At 38.3% G+C, this 16,229-nt stretch overlaps 1 protein-coding gene across 2 annotated transcripts in view; it reads left to right on the top strand.

Annotated features, from left to right (window-relative positions):
* TARS3 (threonyl-tRNA synthetase 3) overlaps positions 1-16,229 on the top strand; it is a 59,905-nt gene that overhangs the window by 27,375 nt on the left and 16,301 nt on the right. For both annotated transcript variants that reach the window (XR_001180710.2, XM_004759847.3), the window contains exons 10-12: positions 6,844-7,010; positions 9,113-9,275; positions 15,068-15,205. Coding sequence is in view for 1 of the 2 variants with exons in the window: in XM_004759847.3 (XP_004759904.1) it covers positions 6,844-7,010; positions 9,113-9,275; positions 15,068-15,205 (468 nt within the window). In the remaining variant the exon portion in view is untranslated. The remainder of the gene's footprint in view (positions 1-6,843; positions 7,011-9,112; positions 9,276-15,067; positions 15,206-16,229) is intronic.

Genomic DNA, 16,229 nt, shown 5'->3' with positions numbered 1-16,229 from the left:
CCTCACGTCTCTGCTGTGTTCATTCTCCTCTTTCCTCATCAGACATCTTCCTCTTCCTTCCTTATCCCTCTTATCTGGGGGAGCACTTTCTTCAGTAACTTCCTGAGAAAAGGTTAGTGGCGCGAGCTGGTTATTCTCTGTCCACCTCACCAGTCTCGTTTCTCTTCCTTCTCTTCCTGTGCCGTGTCCCTGGAGGCTAAGTTCTGTGGACTCTATAACCTGGGCTACATACCCTCCAGTAGGGATTGGCCAGCATGAAGCCATAGTAGGCCAGACGGCCTTGAAGAAGCACTGAAGATTATCCGGGACTTGAGCAGGTGGTGATGGCCATCACAACTGCTATTTCGGATGGGCTGTCTTTGTGGAGAATCAGCACAGTCCCTGGCACCCCAAACTCTTGAGGTTAGGGGCTGAGTGTGTGGAGAATAACCAGAAAACCCCTATGGTGGCCTAAAAGCAATCTCTTATCTTTATAGATGCAAGACACACATGGTTGATGATTAGACCCGAGGCCTGATTGTAGGGGCTGCAGAATTGTAAAGTCATTTAAATTCACAACCCCAGTTGTTTGTTATGCTAAGGTAAGGGCACTTGTGAGTAAGAGTGGGTTCCTGAATTTTGGAGCAAGAATTTTTGGCAGACAGAGATGAGGCAGAGGACTTGAAATTTCCAGATACCCTTTGTCTGAAGAAATTGGCCTTTACATGCAAACTAAACAAAAATATTCAGGAACTTTACCTGTTTTTTCTCTTCTATATGGTCTTGCCTTTCCCCATATTTAGTAATTTTTTATTATATCTAAATACTGTATATAAAAAGAACTTCAAAGGCTGTAAATAATGTCATCTCCCACGAGAGCATTTACCTCCTGCCAAGACTGAAGGCTAATTGCTTGATCCAATTAAAGATTGTGCTGAGTTAGGGTGGGGCTTTCATTTTGATAAGACATGGTCTATCTCTTCTTCATCCATATTTCTAGGGCATGACCCTGGGTCTCCAGACCTGATAGTCTGGTCTCTTCAGCTCTGAAAGCCTGGAGGAGAGTCAATTCTGCTCTTTGAATGTGTTCTACTGGGTAGCAAATGGTTCCAAATCCCATCCGATTACTGCGTTGGCCCAACATCTAATAATACGTCATCTGAATCAGGTTTAGGTGCAGACGAGGCTCCTCAGGAGCAAAGTACAGGTCACCAAGTGCAGTCCTGCTCATTGTGAGATCTGCCCCACCCACAATACAAAGTAATGACAGACAAACAGGATGCAGTACATACTGCCATTCAAAAAGGGTTGGGGAAGAGTAGTAGTCACCGATCTGCAGAAATCCTGACAATGTACTCATTCTTTCTCCCTGGTCAGAAAATGCACTTTGGTTAGGACTTTTGTCTCTGCATGGGCTGAGATTCTCAATCTGTTTCTTTTGGTAGGCATTTAGGGGTTCCAAGGCCTCATCTCATTGTGTGCTATCTCTGTCCCTTTTAATCTATGCCAGTACAATTCCTTTAAAAGCTTCATGAGATCTTTTATATACAATTATAGTCAACACTTAGGTGAAAATCACACCCATGTCTCTTTACGAGCCAGATCTTTCTCTACCTAAGCCTGCCTGTGAGGTTGATGTGAGACAGTACACTTAAGATTCTTTTTTTTTTTTTTTAAGATTTTATTTATTTATTTGACAGAGAGAGATCACCCATAGGCAGAGAGGCAGGCAGAGAGAAAGAGGGATGCAGGCTCCCCACTGAGCAGAGAGCCCAGTGTGGGGCTTGATCCTAGGACCCTGGGATCATGACCAGAGTGGAAGGCAGAGGCTTTAACCCACTGAGCCACCCAGGCGCCACAGTACACTCAAGATTCTTAAAAGCCTTAATGTTTGGGGCACTTGGGTGACTCAGTCGGTTAAGCATTTGACTTATGGTTTTGACTCAAGTCATGATCTCGAAGTTGGGAGACTAAGGCCACCTTGGGCTCTGGTGTCAGTGCAGAGTCTGCTTTGGATTCTCTCTCCCTTTGCCTCTAGCTCATACGCACTCTCCCTCTCAAAACAAATCTTAAAATAAAAAAACATTTTAAAGTCTTATTGTCTAGGTGACAGAGTCTACCAAGCACAGTCTTAAGACTCTCAGAAGACTTACCAGCTATCACATGGATCATTCTGAGGTCTTCACAAGTGACACACAGTCATACCCTCAAGAGCTTTACCCTAGGCCCTGCTTTATTGGTGGTGACAAGCTTTTCTTACCTTGTGAGTCTTTTGCTGGAGAGTCTAAGGATACAATAGTTTCATTTTTGAATCCAACAGGTCCTGTCATTTTGATACTCCCTCTCAAAATCCTAATAGTACCCTGGGATGCCTGGGTGGCTCAGTTGGTTAAACAGCTGCCTTCAGCTCAGGTCATGATCCCAGCGTCCTGGGATTGAGTCCCACATTGGGCTCCTTGCTCGGCAGGGAGCCTGCTTCTCCCTCTGACCCTGCCTGCCACTCTGTCTGCCTGTGCTCGCTCTCATTCTCTCTCTCTCAAATAAATAAAATAAATAAAATCTTTTTAAAAAAATCGTAATAGTACCCTATTTAGTTTACGTCTCTTATATTTTGTCATAGGCAGCCATAAGAAGTCACTTGTCCCTTTCTTCTTTCTGCCTAGACACATCTTAGCTATAGTCCATGAATTCTTTGCGTAGTTTTTCTGTTTTTCATAACTCAGGTGATAGTGTTACCCGTTTTTTGGCACCACATAACAAGAGTCCCTTTTCTTCATCCTCCAATGTATTTTCCTCACTGTCCTTCCAAGTCCTCACAGAGAGTCTCTAGCCTTCCAGCTCTTGCCCACCATCTGGCTCCAAAGTCAAGGCTGCATATTTTAGGCTTCCATTATAGCAGCACCCACATCTGGTACAAATTCTGTTCTCGTTGTCTATTAAAACATAAAGAATGTCCTAAAGCTTAGTTGCTTAAAATGGCCTTGGCCTTTTTCTTTCCTTTCCTTTCCTTTCTTTAGAGATTTTATTTATTTATTTGACACAGAGAGACACAGTGAGAGAGGGAACACTAGCAGGGGGAATGGGGGAGGGAGAGGCAGGATTCCTGAGGAACAGGGAGCCCGATGTAGGACTTAATCCCAGGACCCTGGGATCATGACCTGAGCTGAAGGCAGACACTTAACCGACTGAGCAATCCAGGCGTCCCAGTTTTTTTTTTTTTTTTTAATTATTATCTCTAATGGTCTAAGTGTTAGGCTTATCAAGGTGGTTCTACATTGAGTTCCTTATATGACTGCATTCAGGTGGAGGCTGATGCCAGAATTGCTGGTTGAAATTCAAGTTACATTTGTTGAAATGCATAAAGATGAAGCTTACAGCATAAGAAATTTTCACACATGTGTGCATCTATATAATCACCACCTAAATCAAGACATAGAACAGTTCCATCCTTTTTAAAAAATATATTTTATTTACTTATTTACTTTAGAGGGAGAAAGACACAGAGAGAGCAGGGGAGGAACACATGGAGAAGGACCAACAGACTCCCAGCTCAGTGTGGAGCCCAGCACAGGGCTTGATCCCACAATCCTGAGATCATGACCTGAGCTGAAATCAAGAGTTGATTTCACCCAGGCGCCTTTAGGAGAGTTCCATCCTTTCATAAAGTCCTCTTGCATCTTCCCAATCAATACCTGCCTCCCCTCTTCTCACCTGAGATGATCTTGCTGATTTCTCCTAACTGTAGATCACTTGTGCCTTGTCGTAAACTTCATACAATATTAGCTATTGTGTTTCTGGCTTCTTTCGTTCCACTTAATGTCTGAGATTCATCCAAATTTTGCGTATAATTTTCTTTCTATTGTTTGAGGTATTTCATTTTGTGACTATATAACAGGGTATTTATTTGTTCTCCTGTAGGTATACATTTACATTTATGTTGTTTCCACTTTGGAGCTATATACATGAAACTGTTACCAACATTTTTGTACCTGTCTTTTGGTGGACACAGGTACTCACTTCTCTTGCGCATATACCAGGAGTGGAATTGCTAGGTCATAGGATGGTAATGACTAATTTAAGAAAATATTGAATAGTTTTTAGTGGTTGACCCATATGCTGTTCCTTCCAGAAATGTATGAGTGTTCCAGTTACTCTACATGCTCCTCAACACTTGGTATTTATCAGTTTGTCGTTCGGGGAGGTACCATGGTATTATTCTGCATTTCCCTGATGAATAATAATATGACAGCCTTTCCATATGTTTATTGATCATTTGGATATCCTCTTTTGTGAAATTCCTGTTTAAGTCTTTTCTCCATCTTAAAAAACTGAGTTGTCTTTTTATTAATGATTTTTTAGGGGCTCTTTCTTTATTCTGATATGCGTCATTTGCTGAATGTGTATATTGTGAGTGTGTTTTTTCAAGCTGTGGCTTATGGATTCACTTTCTTAATGATGTCTTTTAGCCAACAGTTCTCATGTTTAACAAAGTCTGGTATATTATTCTTTTCTTTTCTGGTTAGGGCTTTTCATGCCCTCTTTAAGGAATCTTTGCCGATTTCAGAGTCATGAAAACAGTCTTCTTTTTTCTATTCTAGAAGCTTGATTGTATTTGTTTTCAGAGTCGAGGTTGATTTTTATTCACAGGTTTATCCAGTGGCTTCAGTACCATTTATTACTGCAGTAGAATCTTTTGTCCTAAACCATTATTTATTTCTGGATATTCACTCTGTTCTTTTGGTCCCTTTGTTATCTGCCCTTGCATTAACACCACATTGCTTTGACTACCGTAACTTACTGTAAGTATATATTGTCTTAATATCAGTAATTTAATTAAATTTTTAAATTTTATTCTTATTCAGGATCATTTTGGCTATTCTAGATTCTTTGTGCTTCCATATGAATTTTATATCATCCTTTTCATTTCCTAAAAAAAAATAACTGATTGGGATTTTGATTGGAATTATGTTCATTCTATAGATTAATTTGCAGATAATTGACACCTTGACCACATTGAGTTTTCCAATCTCTGGACATGGAAATTCTGTCTGTTCATTTAGTTCTTTCTTTTCCCTCAGCAGTATTTTATAATTTCTATTTTAGAGGTCTTGCACATCTTTCATCAGTTTATTCCTAGACAGTCTTTTGAGTGTATGTACTCTTCTTTGGCTCAGGTCATGATCTGAGGGTTGTAGAGACTGAACCCCACATCAGGCTCTGCACTGGGTGCCTCTCCCCTTACCCCTGCTTGTTGTCTCTCACTCTCTCTCTTTCAAAAAAAGAAAGAAATGAAAGTTAAAGCTGCAGTAAGCTCCATGTCCACCAGACTATTCCCCAGCCACACCCCATGGCAAAACAACAACAACAACAACAACAAACCTGAAAATACCAGAGATTGGCAAGAATGTGGAGAAACTCTAACTTGCATTGGTGGAAATGCAAAATGGTACTGCTGCTTTGTAAAACAGTTTGGCAGTTTCTTACACAATTAAACATATGCTTACCATGTGACCTATCAATTCCACTCCTACTTATTTACTTAAGAAAAACAAAAACATACACATACAGAGACTTGTATCTGAATGTCCGCAGAAACCTTATTTACAGTAGTAAAACTGCAGAAAATAAGCTGTAAGCATAATGACATTTCTCGTCATAGGGCATACTTTAAAATCATTCCCAAACACATAAACTGTAAACATGATTAGCAATATTATGCAGAGTGGATTAAAAGTCCATTGATTATCTCCTGAGCCTAGCTTTAAAATAGTCTCTAGTCCAAACAAAAAAGCAAACACAATTTTTAGGATCTTGTTTAATCTGAACATATAGAGGCATCTGACATAGCCACAGAATAATTGCTGTCCTTTGTAATGATCTATTATTTTATAAAGACTTTCTAATTTAGTAAAAATGAAAGATAGGAAAACAACTTACTGAATGGCTGAGACCAGCTATCTACAACCAGATCGAAAAGTTACTCTGCTGAAGAGTAACAATGGAGTACTTTTAATTGATATGAAATGAGTGTTTTTTGTTATTTTAAAATATTACATTTTATACTTCTTTAACTGTAAGAAAAAAATTTTCTACTTCATTAAAATATGCTGGGCTAGATCTGTGCCAGACATCCCTTAAGTGATTGACAAATGGTGAGAACCTAAGAAACCAGCAACAGAGATCATCTGATTGATACCTTGAAGAAAAAAAAGTTTACATAAACTAAGAACTTTGGTTGAAAGACTCTCTTTTCCTGTCCTGAGTGATTGAGCTGGGGATGCTGTTGATAGGTAGGGAGGAAGAGAAGACAGCTTATGACTTTATGGATACCAACCACTTAAGGTGTTATAAATTACAATTCTCAGCTTTATTTCTGTTTAAGACTAAATAGATCAAAACTAAATTTGCATGCAACATAGCATTCACGCTTATCAAGTTATAAAATGATTCTGCCTCTTAAGTAATAGAAAAATACTTGCTGTTTATCTAGAATGTATAAGGATTTTGGAATTTGTAGTTATAGAAAGTTTATATATACATAATAATATGTAATAACATACATAATATTATATATGACATATATAATTTCAATTACTAATTTTCAAAGAATTAACAGATTATATATACTATATATTATTATATAGTATAAAATAAAGATACTTAATGTGAAAATGAGACTGAGAGTACATTAATCTTTTTTTCATGATCCAGAAAGCTGCACACTTAAAAACTGAGGGCACATTAACTACAAATTAACATAAAATGTAATCTCAAATTAAGAAATATTCACTCCTAGTGTTACTTTGCATAGACTTGTGGCCTGTCATGACACATTTTAGCATTAAATATGTGTTTATCTTAAAGGAGGAATATCACCGACGTAACTTCACAGAAGTGCTCTCTCCCAACATGTACAACAGCAAACTATGGGAGACCTCAGGTCACTGGCAGCATTATAGCGAAAACATGTTTACCTTTGATATTGAAAAGGATACGTTTGCCCTAAAGCCCATGAACTGTCCAGGGCACTGGTGAGTATGAAAAGTGAAGCAGATCTTTGTTGCATAAGAGCACATAGCACACCTCATCACAGCTCTTAATAATACTAGTTTGCTTTTTTGGAGTTAACGGATTCCTTTAATCTGAGGAGTGGTGGATACCAGTCATCTTTACGAAGTTCTTTCACTCTGGGGAATGCATTTACTCTTCAAGATGTGTTTGATCTTGGGCAGGTGTGGAATCTTTGCTAGAAACCATTTAGTTTTTGCACCTCTTAGAGATGGAATTATATATCAATTTTATTAAAATTATTATATTTGGTTTTGCAAGAGTAATACACTTTAAATATACCTATTTGCAGAACATTTAGTTCTTATATACTGAAAAGACTCGTGAAGTCAAAATCAGTGGGTTACTGGATTTCACAGATTCCAAGATGCCTTCCCACCCACTCTCTGACATTTCAACATCCCTGAAATTAGAATGCATCTTGTAATTGGGGTATCTTAGCTTTATGTCATAACTTCATGGTTATTTTCCTTTCTAGCAGTATATAATACAGTGATACATCTTACAGTCTTGTCTCAGATTTTTTTTGAAACAATGTAGTTATCATAAAGCTGGTGTGCAAATTCAACCCTTTAAGACAAGTATACATCACAATATGATGTGAACAGACATGAGTTTCCACAAAAAATATCCCAACTGTTGTAATTTTGTATCATCAGCATACATAGTTTCAAGTAAATTGGCCTTATAAGGTAAGTATAAAACCTCTAAGCAAACTGAACAAAATTCTTTGCCCTATTCAGCAAAGACAAAAAGAAGTTCAACCTTATGATGACAGCATGTAAAAAATATATATTTACCTTTAATTTTATGAAAATGGGTGTATAAACATTCATTTGCTCTCTTTTTAAACAGAAGTTGGAACCTAACCTAGAGTCTTGCATTCTCTGTGTTAACTCTTTAACTCAATTTCCTGTTAGGTAATATTTGAAGTTATAATCTGTGATTTCGGCTATAATTATAAATACATCTAAATGAAAGTAGGGAATGAAATTTTGATTTTCATACCTTGGAATAAGGAAGTAGGATCACAGTGGATTAGTGGTGATGGGATGAAAGCCAGGAGTGGTTTTTTTAGTCTTTTTTTTTTTTTCTTCCAGAAGGGTGGTCTTTTATTCGATAGGGAACAATTCTTGAGCGCTTATGGTGCTTGGTGCTAGAAATGCCAAAGAAATTAAGACATAGTCCATTTCCTCAGGGAAATGGGAAAACAGTCCATTTCCTCAGAGTCCATCTCCTCATGAGCAGAATGGGACAGAAACAGATAGGTAGACAATCAGTTATGAAAATGTAAGTTCAGTGTCAAATTAGTGGCATGTTTGGGGTGATCTCAGAGTCTGAGGAGAGACTACCAGGCCCCATTTAGGGAAGTATCTAGGAGGGCTCCACTTAAGAAATAGACTTTGTGGGGCACCTGGGTGGCTCAGTCATTAAGCGTCTGCCTTGGCTCAGGTCATGATCCCAGGGTCCTGAGATCAAGCCCCGAATCAGGCTCCCTGCTTGTTGGGAGGCCCGCTTCTCTCTCTCCCACTCCCCCTACTTGTGTTTTCTCTCCTGCTGTCTCTCTCTCTCTGTCTCAAATAAATAAATAAAATATTTAAAAAGAAAAATTAGCCTTTGAAATGAACTGTACATAGTAAATGGAAATTCATTTGGTGAATAAGAATAGGGAACAGAATTTCTGAAAGAGATAATAGACAGGGTTCTTTCTCAGAGTGCTGCAGTGGTGTAAGTTCAATAATTGCTAGAAGATTTTTTTTTTTTTTTGAGAAAGAGAGAAAGTGAGCACAGGGAGGAACAGCAGGAGAGGGAGAGGGAACCCACATTGGGGCTCAGTCTTACGACCTTGAGATTATGACCCAAGCTGAAATCAAGAGTCAGATGCTTGACCAACTGGGGCACCAAGGAGCCCCTGAGGAATTTTTTTTTTTTTAAACTGGTGATCTAAGAACCAGAATAAGGTCTTTACAAATCTTGAGGCTTAACTGTAACTTGTTAATATTTAGATAATCACTTAATCTTTTCTCTGCTGAGTAAAAGCTGTGTGTTGCTGCATCTTTTCTAGTCTAATGTTTGCTCATCGTCCACGATCATGGAGGGAAATGCCTATCAGATTCGCTGATTTTGGAGTGCTTCATAGGAATGAATTGTCAGGAACTTTAAGTGGCTTGACTCGAGTTCGGCGCTTCCAGCAGGACGATGCCCACATCTTCTGCACAGTAGAGCAGGTAATACAGGGTGAAGCATGGTCAACATAAATTCAGTGTGTTGCTCTGGATGCATCTCTTAGTTTCAGAGTCGCTCTAAAGTAATATGTCTGTTCTCATCTCTGAGGTCTTCTTCAGCTCTGACATTTTTGATCCTCTAATTTGGTAATAGATCTGTAATTTCTTATGATTTTATTATCTTTTCCTATCAAATTTCTTCCATTTTATTAACTTAAATACATTTATTGGAATATTTTAAGATATTTGGTAGAATTTTGTTTTTTTCTGTTCATTTTTCAGTATTGCCTAGAAGTGAGATTTTATTTTTTCAGGTTTTCATGTCAGTTTAAATAAAAATTGCCATGAAAAGAGTCAACTATCAAATTTGATTTGATAGCTAATTGACCTGCTTGACCTAATTGACATTCGTAGAACACTTCAACCAATAACAACAGAGTATACATTCTTTGAAAATGTACACAGAATATTTACCAAAATAGACCATATTCTGGAACTAAAGGAATTATCAATAAATTTAAAGAGATTCAATTCATACAAAATAACATTCTCTGGCTGTAGTGGAATTAAAGTCAAAATCAGTAACAGCTATCTGAAAAACTCCCAAATATTTGGAAAGTAAATAACACACTTCTAAATAATCCATGGATCAAAGAAGAAATCAAAGGGGGCAATTAGCAAATATAATATATCAAAAGAAATGATGGAAATACAATATATCAAAATTTATGGGACAGCATTAAAATAGTACTTCAAGGGACATTTGTAGCACTACATGCCTGTATCAGAAAAGAATAATGGTTTCAAATAAGCCACCTCAGCTTCCACTTTAATAGACTAGAAAAAAAATACCAAATTATATCAGAAGTAAGCACAAGAAATAAAATAACAGCAGAAATCAATGAAATAGAAGAAAAGAAAAATAATACAAACCTCCAGTAAAAACCAAAGTCTAGTTCTCTGAGAAGATCAATAAAGTATAAACTTTTAGTCAGACTGATCAGGAAAAACAAGAAGATACAAATTAAAAATACTAGAAATGAGAGATATGACATTACTTCAGATTCTATAAATAGTAAAAGAATAGTAAGACAATATTATAAACAATTTTATGCCAGTAAACTTGGCAACTTAGATAAAGTGGACAAATTCTTTGAAAGACAAACTACAGACTCACTCAAGAAGTAATAGATAATCTGAGTACTCTTCGTCTATTAAAGAAATTGAATTGGTAGTGAATGGCCTTTGCACAGAGAAATCCCCAGGTCATTACGGAATCCCTGGGGAATTCTACCAAGCACTGAAAGAAAAAGTAATATCAATTCTTCATATCCTTGCCAGGCATTAACAGAGACCTCCCACATACTTCATAGTGTCCGTGGAGAAACCCTGTGGGCCTAGACTTCCACCCTCTTCTGGCAGTAACAAGGTGCCTCTCCTAGTCCCTGTCTGAGTGCTGTTGGAGGATGTCTAGTGGAGAGATAGGACTTTTACTACCACCCCACAGCAATGAGGCCATGCATTCAATGTGGTCAATAATGGCCATGTGAGGAGCAGTAACAAGATACTCCTACCTCACCCTGCCAACATGTTATCAGAGGAAACCTAGTGCGGAGCCATAAATCCCACCATCACCATCAGTAATGAGGAGCTCCTACTTTCATGGGTCCCCAGTAGAAAACCTAGACCCTCTATTCCTATTTTGCAGTAACCAGGAAGTACTTCACCCCCCCCTGTTGGAGCAGAATCTATGGAAGCCAGCTACAGAGGCTTAAATAAAATGAAAGGTCTTATAACATTTTATCCAAATTTTAAATTTTATAAATCAAAAGTCATTCATGCCAAGAATTAGGAAAATCTCAACTTAATGAGAAAGGACAATCTACACTAATGTGGAGATGACTAAAATTTTAAAGAAGCCATCATAAGAATGTCTTACCAAGCAAGTACAAATACATTTGGAAAAAAATGAAAACATAGCCTCAAGGAAGAAATAGAAAATCTCCGGAAATAAATAAAAGAGGGGTGCTTGGGTGGTGGCTCAGTTGGTTAAGTGACCAACTCTTGGTTTTGGCTCAGGTCATGATCTCAGGATCCTGGGATTGAGCCCCACATTGGGCTCCATGCAGGGTGTGGAGCCTGCTTGAAGATTCCCTCCCTTTACCCCTTCCCCTGCTCTCTTTCTCTTTCTCAGATAAATATGTCTTTTAAAAAAAAGAAATAAAGGTATAAAGAAGAGCCAAATGAAAATCTTTGAACTGAAAAATATAACAACTGAAATAAAACAGTGGGTGGATTCATGAGTAGAAAGAAGGGGACAAAGAAAAGAATCCATGAACTTGAAGGCAACCATAGAAATGACCCAGTCTGAACAACAAAGAGAAAAGAGACTGGAAGAAAAGTGAACACAACTTCAGAGATCCGGGGGACTAAAAATGTCTAATATTTATGTCAACAAAGTTCTGGAAGAAGAGGGGAATAAGGATAAAAGTGAAAAGTACTCGAAGACATATGGCTGAAAACTTGCCAAATTTGGCAAAAGACATAAGTCTACAGATTCAAGAAGCTGAGAAAACTCTAAAACAGATAAGCCCAAAGAAATCCATATAAAGATAAAGCATAACCAAACTCCTGAAAACTAATGACAAAGAAAATTTCTGAAAGCAGTGAGAAGAAATTGACATTATCTTTAAGAAAAGTTTTTGTTTGTTTTGTTTTGTTTTTACACAAGAGCAGATTTCTCACCAAAAGCCACGGATGTCAGAAGGAAGTGAACAACACTTTTCAAATGCTGAAAGAGCTATCAATCCAGAATTCTATATACAGAAAAAATACCCTTCAGAAATGAAAGGAAAATCAAGATATCAAGCCTATCTTAAAATAATGGCTATTGGAAGTTCTCTAAACAGAAAGGAAGTGATTAAAAAAGGAGTCTTGGAACATCAAGAAGGAAGAAAGAAAAATCCTAAAAGTACAACATAATTTCATTTTCCTTTTGAGTTTTCTGAATTATGCTTGATGGTTGAAGCAAAAATTATAACACTGATATGGTTCTGACCATATGTAAGAGGAAATGTGTAAGGAAATTATACTATACGTGGAGTAAAGGAGGTAAGGTTCCTATACTCGAATTGGCAAAATGATGACGTCAGTAGGCTGTTATGTAATACCTAGAAAAACCACTTAAAAAAGATACACAGATATATGCTTAAAAATAGACAAAATGGAATTCTAAAAAATATAACATTAAGTCAAGGAAAAGCAGGAAAAAGAAAACAGAAATGAATAATAAGACCATACAAGAAGGAAACAATAAAAACAACACAAAAGACAAACTTAAATCCTAACATTTTAAATGTAGATGGTTAAAATAACCAATTAAAATGGAAATATATTAAAATGTATGGAGCACAGCAAAAGCAGTGCTAAAAAAGTAAACAGATAGCACTAAATGCATATATTATAAAAGCAGAAAAGTCTCAAATCAATATCTAGGCTCTCATCTCAAGACCTAGAAAAAAAGAAGGGCAAAATAAACCCAAAATAACAAGGAAGGCTGGGTTAAAGACCAGAGCAGAAATCAATGAAACTGAAGACAGAAAAGCAATGGGAAAAAATAATGAGACAAAAAACTGTTTCCTTAAAAAGATTTAGAAATTGGTAAACTTCCTTCAAGACTAACAAAGAACAAAGTTGGGAAGACATAAATTACCAATATCAGGAATCAATAGGGGATATCACTAAAGACCTTGAAGACACCAAAAACATAATAAATCACTATAATAAACAACTGTACAGGTCACCTGGGTTGTTAACTGAGTAGGTCACCTGCTCAGTTGTTAGGCGTCTGCTTTCAGCTCAGGTCACAATCCCAGGGTCCTAGGATCAAGCCTTGCATTGGGCTCCCTGCTCAATGGGAAGCCTGCTTCTCCCTCTCCTACTCCCCTTCTTGTGTTCCCTCTCTCTCTGTCACTCTCTGTCAAATAAATAAAATCTCAAAAAAATAAGTTTACTATACATAAATTAGTTTGATAACTTAGTTGAAATGTACTAATTCCTTGAAAAGCACAGACTACCACAAATCACCTGATAGGAAATAAATCATTTGAAAAACCCCATCACTATTAAGGAAATAGAATTTGTCATTTAAAAATTCCCCCAAAATGGAATCTCCAGGCTCAGGTTTTTTTTCACTAGAGAATTCTATTGAACATTTAAAGAAGAATTAGTACCAAGTCTATACACCCTGTTCTGAAATAGGAGAGAATACTTCCTAGTTCATTTTATGAAGCTAGTATTAACTGATACTAAAACCAGACAGAACCACAGATCAGCATCCCACATGAATACAAATGCAAAAGTCCTTAATATACTATTAACAAATAGAATTCCACAATAGATTAAAATAATTACACATCATTAACACTTAGGTTTTGCCTTCAGGGATGTGAGGCTGATTCAGTGTCAGAAAATCTGTCAATGTAATCTACCATATGACAGGCCCATTGGTGGGAATATAAAATTCAACAACATTTGGTCATTTTCTTAAAAACTTAAACACACACCTACCATATGACCCAGCCATCTTACTCCTTTTTTCCCCCCAAGAGAAAAAGAAAGCCCACGTCCATGCAAATACTTGAACAAAAAAGTTCATTGCAGCTTTATTCAAAATAGCTGAACTATTGGGGCTCCTGGGTGGCTCAGTGGGTTAAAGCCTCTGCCTTCGGCTCAGGTCATGATCTCAGGGTCCTGGGATCGAGCCCCACATCGGGCTCTCTGCTCAGCGGGGAGCCTGCTTCCTCCTGCCTCTCAGTCTACTTGTGATCTCTGTCTGTCAAATAAAAAAAATAAAATCTAAAAAAAAAAAAAATAGCTGAACTATAGAAACAACCCTAATGCCCAGTAATAGATGGATGTAAAAAGTAACTGTGGTACATGTACCAATGGAAAACTACTCAGCCATAGAGAGGAATGATCTATGGATACACATAACATGGGTTTATCTCAAAAATAATTATGCTGAGTGAAGAAAGCCAGCCACAACTAGAGCATGTGCTGCGTGATTTCACAGATGAAAACTCTGAAAAAGTCAAACTGGTCCGTAGTGACAGAATGCAGATCCTTGCCTGTGCCCCCCGCCCCTTCCTAAAGGGCTCTAGTTTTGTTGGCCCTATTCTGTTTGCACTTAAACGTGCCTCCTTTCTCCCCACCCCCATGGGCCCTACCTCTGATCCCGCTGCACTCTCTGGGACCTCATTTATGTTCCATAAATCCTTAATTTTCTCTGGCCCCTGCCTGCCTCTAGCCTGATCACTTACCACCCTTCTGTGCCCTCTTTCCTGTCATACACAGCTCAGTCCCATGGCAGCTTCCAGTGGCTCCCTGGTTGTAGCCTGCTCCTCTGTCCTCTGGGTCCTTACTCTTAGTATTTCCTCTGCTCCAAAAACTGTGCCCTAGCTTTCCATTGAGAACTCTTAACTTGCCCTCTGGCTGCAGTTTGGCTATCACTTCCTCTGGACAGCGGCCCTTCCCCCTATTGTGTGGCACTGCTCATGGTGAGGTCGCCTTGCCTGTTTTTCTGTCTCCCTCCTGCCCCCGCCCCAACACTGGACTGGGAGCTGCTTGTAGCCTGCTCACACCTGACATATGGTGGGCATTCCCTGAATATTTGGTTAAGGAGTAGAAGAACAACCAAAACAGTGTCACCAACTATACTGTAAAAACATGCTTTATTTTTAAATTTAATTTAATTTGGTGTTAACTCTAGAATATTTTGTTTGCTCTCATTTCAGATTGAAGAAGAAATAAATGGCTGTTTGCAGTTTTTGCAATCTGTTTATTCAACATTTGGCTTCTCCTTTCAATTAAATTTGTCAACAAGGCCTGAAAACTTCCTAGGCGAGGTTGAGATATGGGACGAAGCTGAAAAGGTAGGGGGAGACAAAGTGCACACCTTCCTTTCTGGGAGCATGGAAACCACCGGAGTGACTGCAGTTACCTTGCGTGAGGCAGATGTCATGCTTTGAAATAGAAATGTTTAAATTGGAAGTTACGGGGTAAATATACAGATTGTAGAATGTGGCTGTCCAGTTTTATTCCTAATAGTGATAATAACAACACATTTGTTTCAAATAGTATAAGGTTTATATCAGGTCTTTGTTTGTACTCTTCCAGTGCCAGTCACTAACAACCACTTTCCTAAGTTTTAAAGGAATCCTCTAATTTGCAGGCACTCTTGGTGTGTGTGCAGCTTGTTTTAACCTGTTGCCTATTGAGCCGTCTTAGTGTGACTCATAGATATAGATGCACACACCGATGCTTGAATCCCCTCCACAGTCACAGCCTCTGGTGCCATCTTCTCTCTAGACACAGAGACTCGCCTGTCACATCTCAGCTTTGGAAAACCAAGATTAAGGAGCTCATCATGCTTCTTTCTCTCTCTCCCTCTCTCTCTCTCTTTTCTTCTTACTAAATGCAAAAAGAATACAGTACATTTCCTGTATCAGTCTTTATTTGAAATGAGGATGGTATTATGGCCAGATACCACAGGAGTGCCTAAACCCTGACCAGCCTCTTAGTCCACCTCTTCATGGAATACTGGTGGATGCTGATCACACAGATCTTTTAAGGACTTAAGAATCAGAGGAATACTGTATTGAGAGTGTGACAGTTTTCTGTTAGGTACCGAGGCAGGCAGAGACTGGGTAGAAGCAGTTTCAGCTTGAGATCTAATTAGGGCCTTCTCCTCCCCTCTGTCCCATGCCCATCCTAAAGGCACCTTCTTCCAGTCCTAGGTAGAAAGTCAGCCTAGATAGTGTTCTGCTGCCTAGCCATATGGAAGTAGGAAGAGCAAAAGAGGGCACAGAGCTTGACTCTGGAACATCTTTTGCCTAGTTTCAAAGCTTAGCTCCATGAGTGAATTATAGAAGAAGAATTTAGGTCTGAAAAGGTGAT

This window comes from Mustela putorius, unplaced genomic scaffold (genome assembly GCF_011764305.1).
Source record: "Mustela putorius furo isolate JIRA1106 unplaced genomic scaffold, ASM1176430v1.1 tig00003972_pilon_pilon_pilon, whole genome shotgun sequence".
In the NCBI taxonomy this organism is placed as follows: Eukaryota; Metazoa; Chordata; class Mammalia; order Carnivora; family Mustelidae; genus Mustela; species Mustela putorius.
This window is presented reverse-complemented; position numbering and strand designations above follow the sequence as displayed.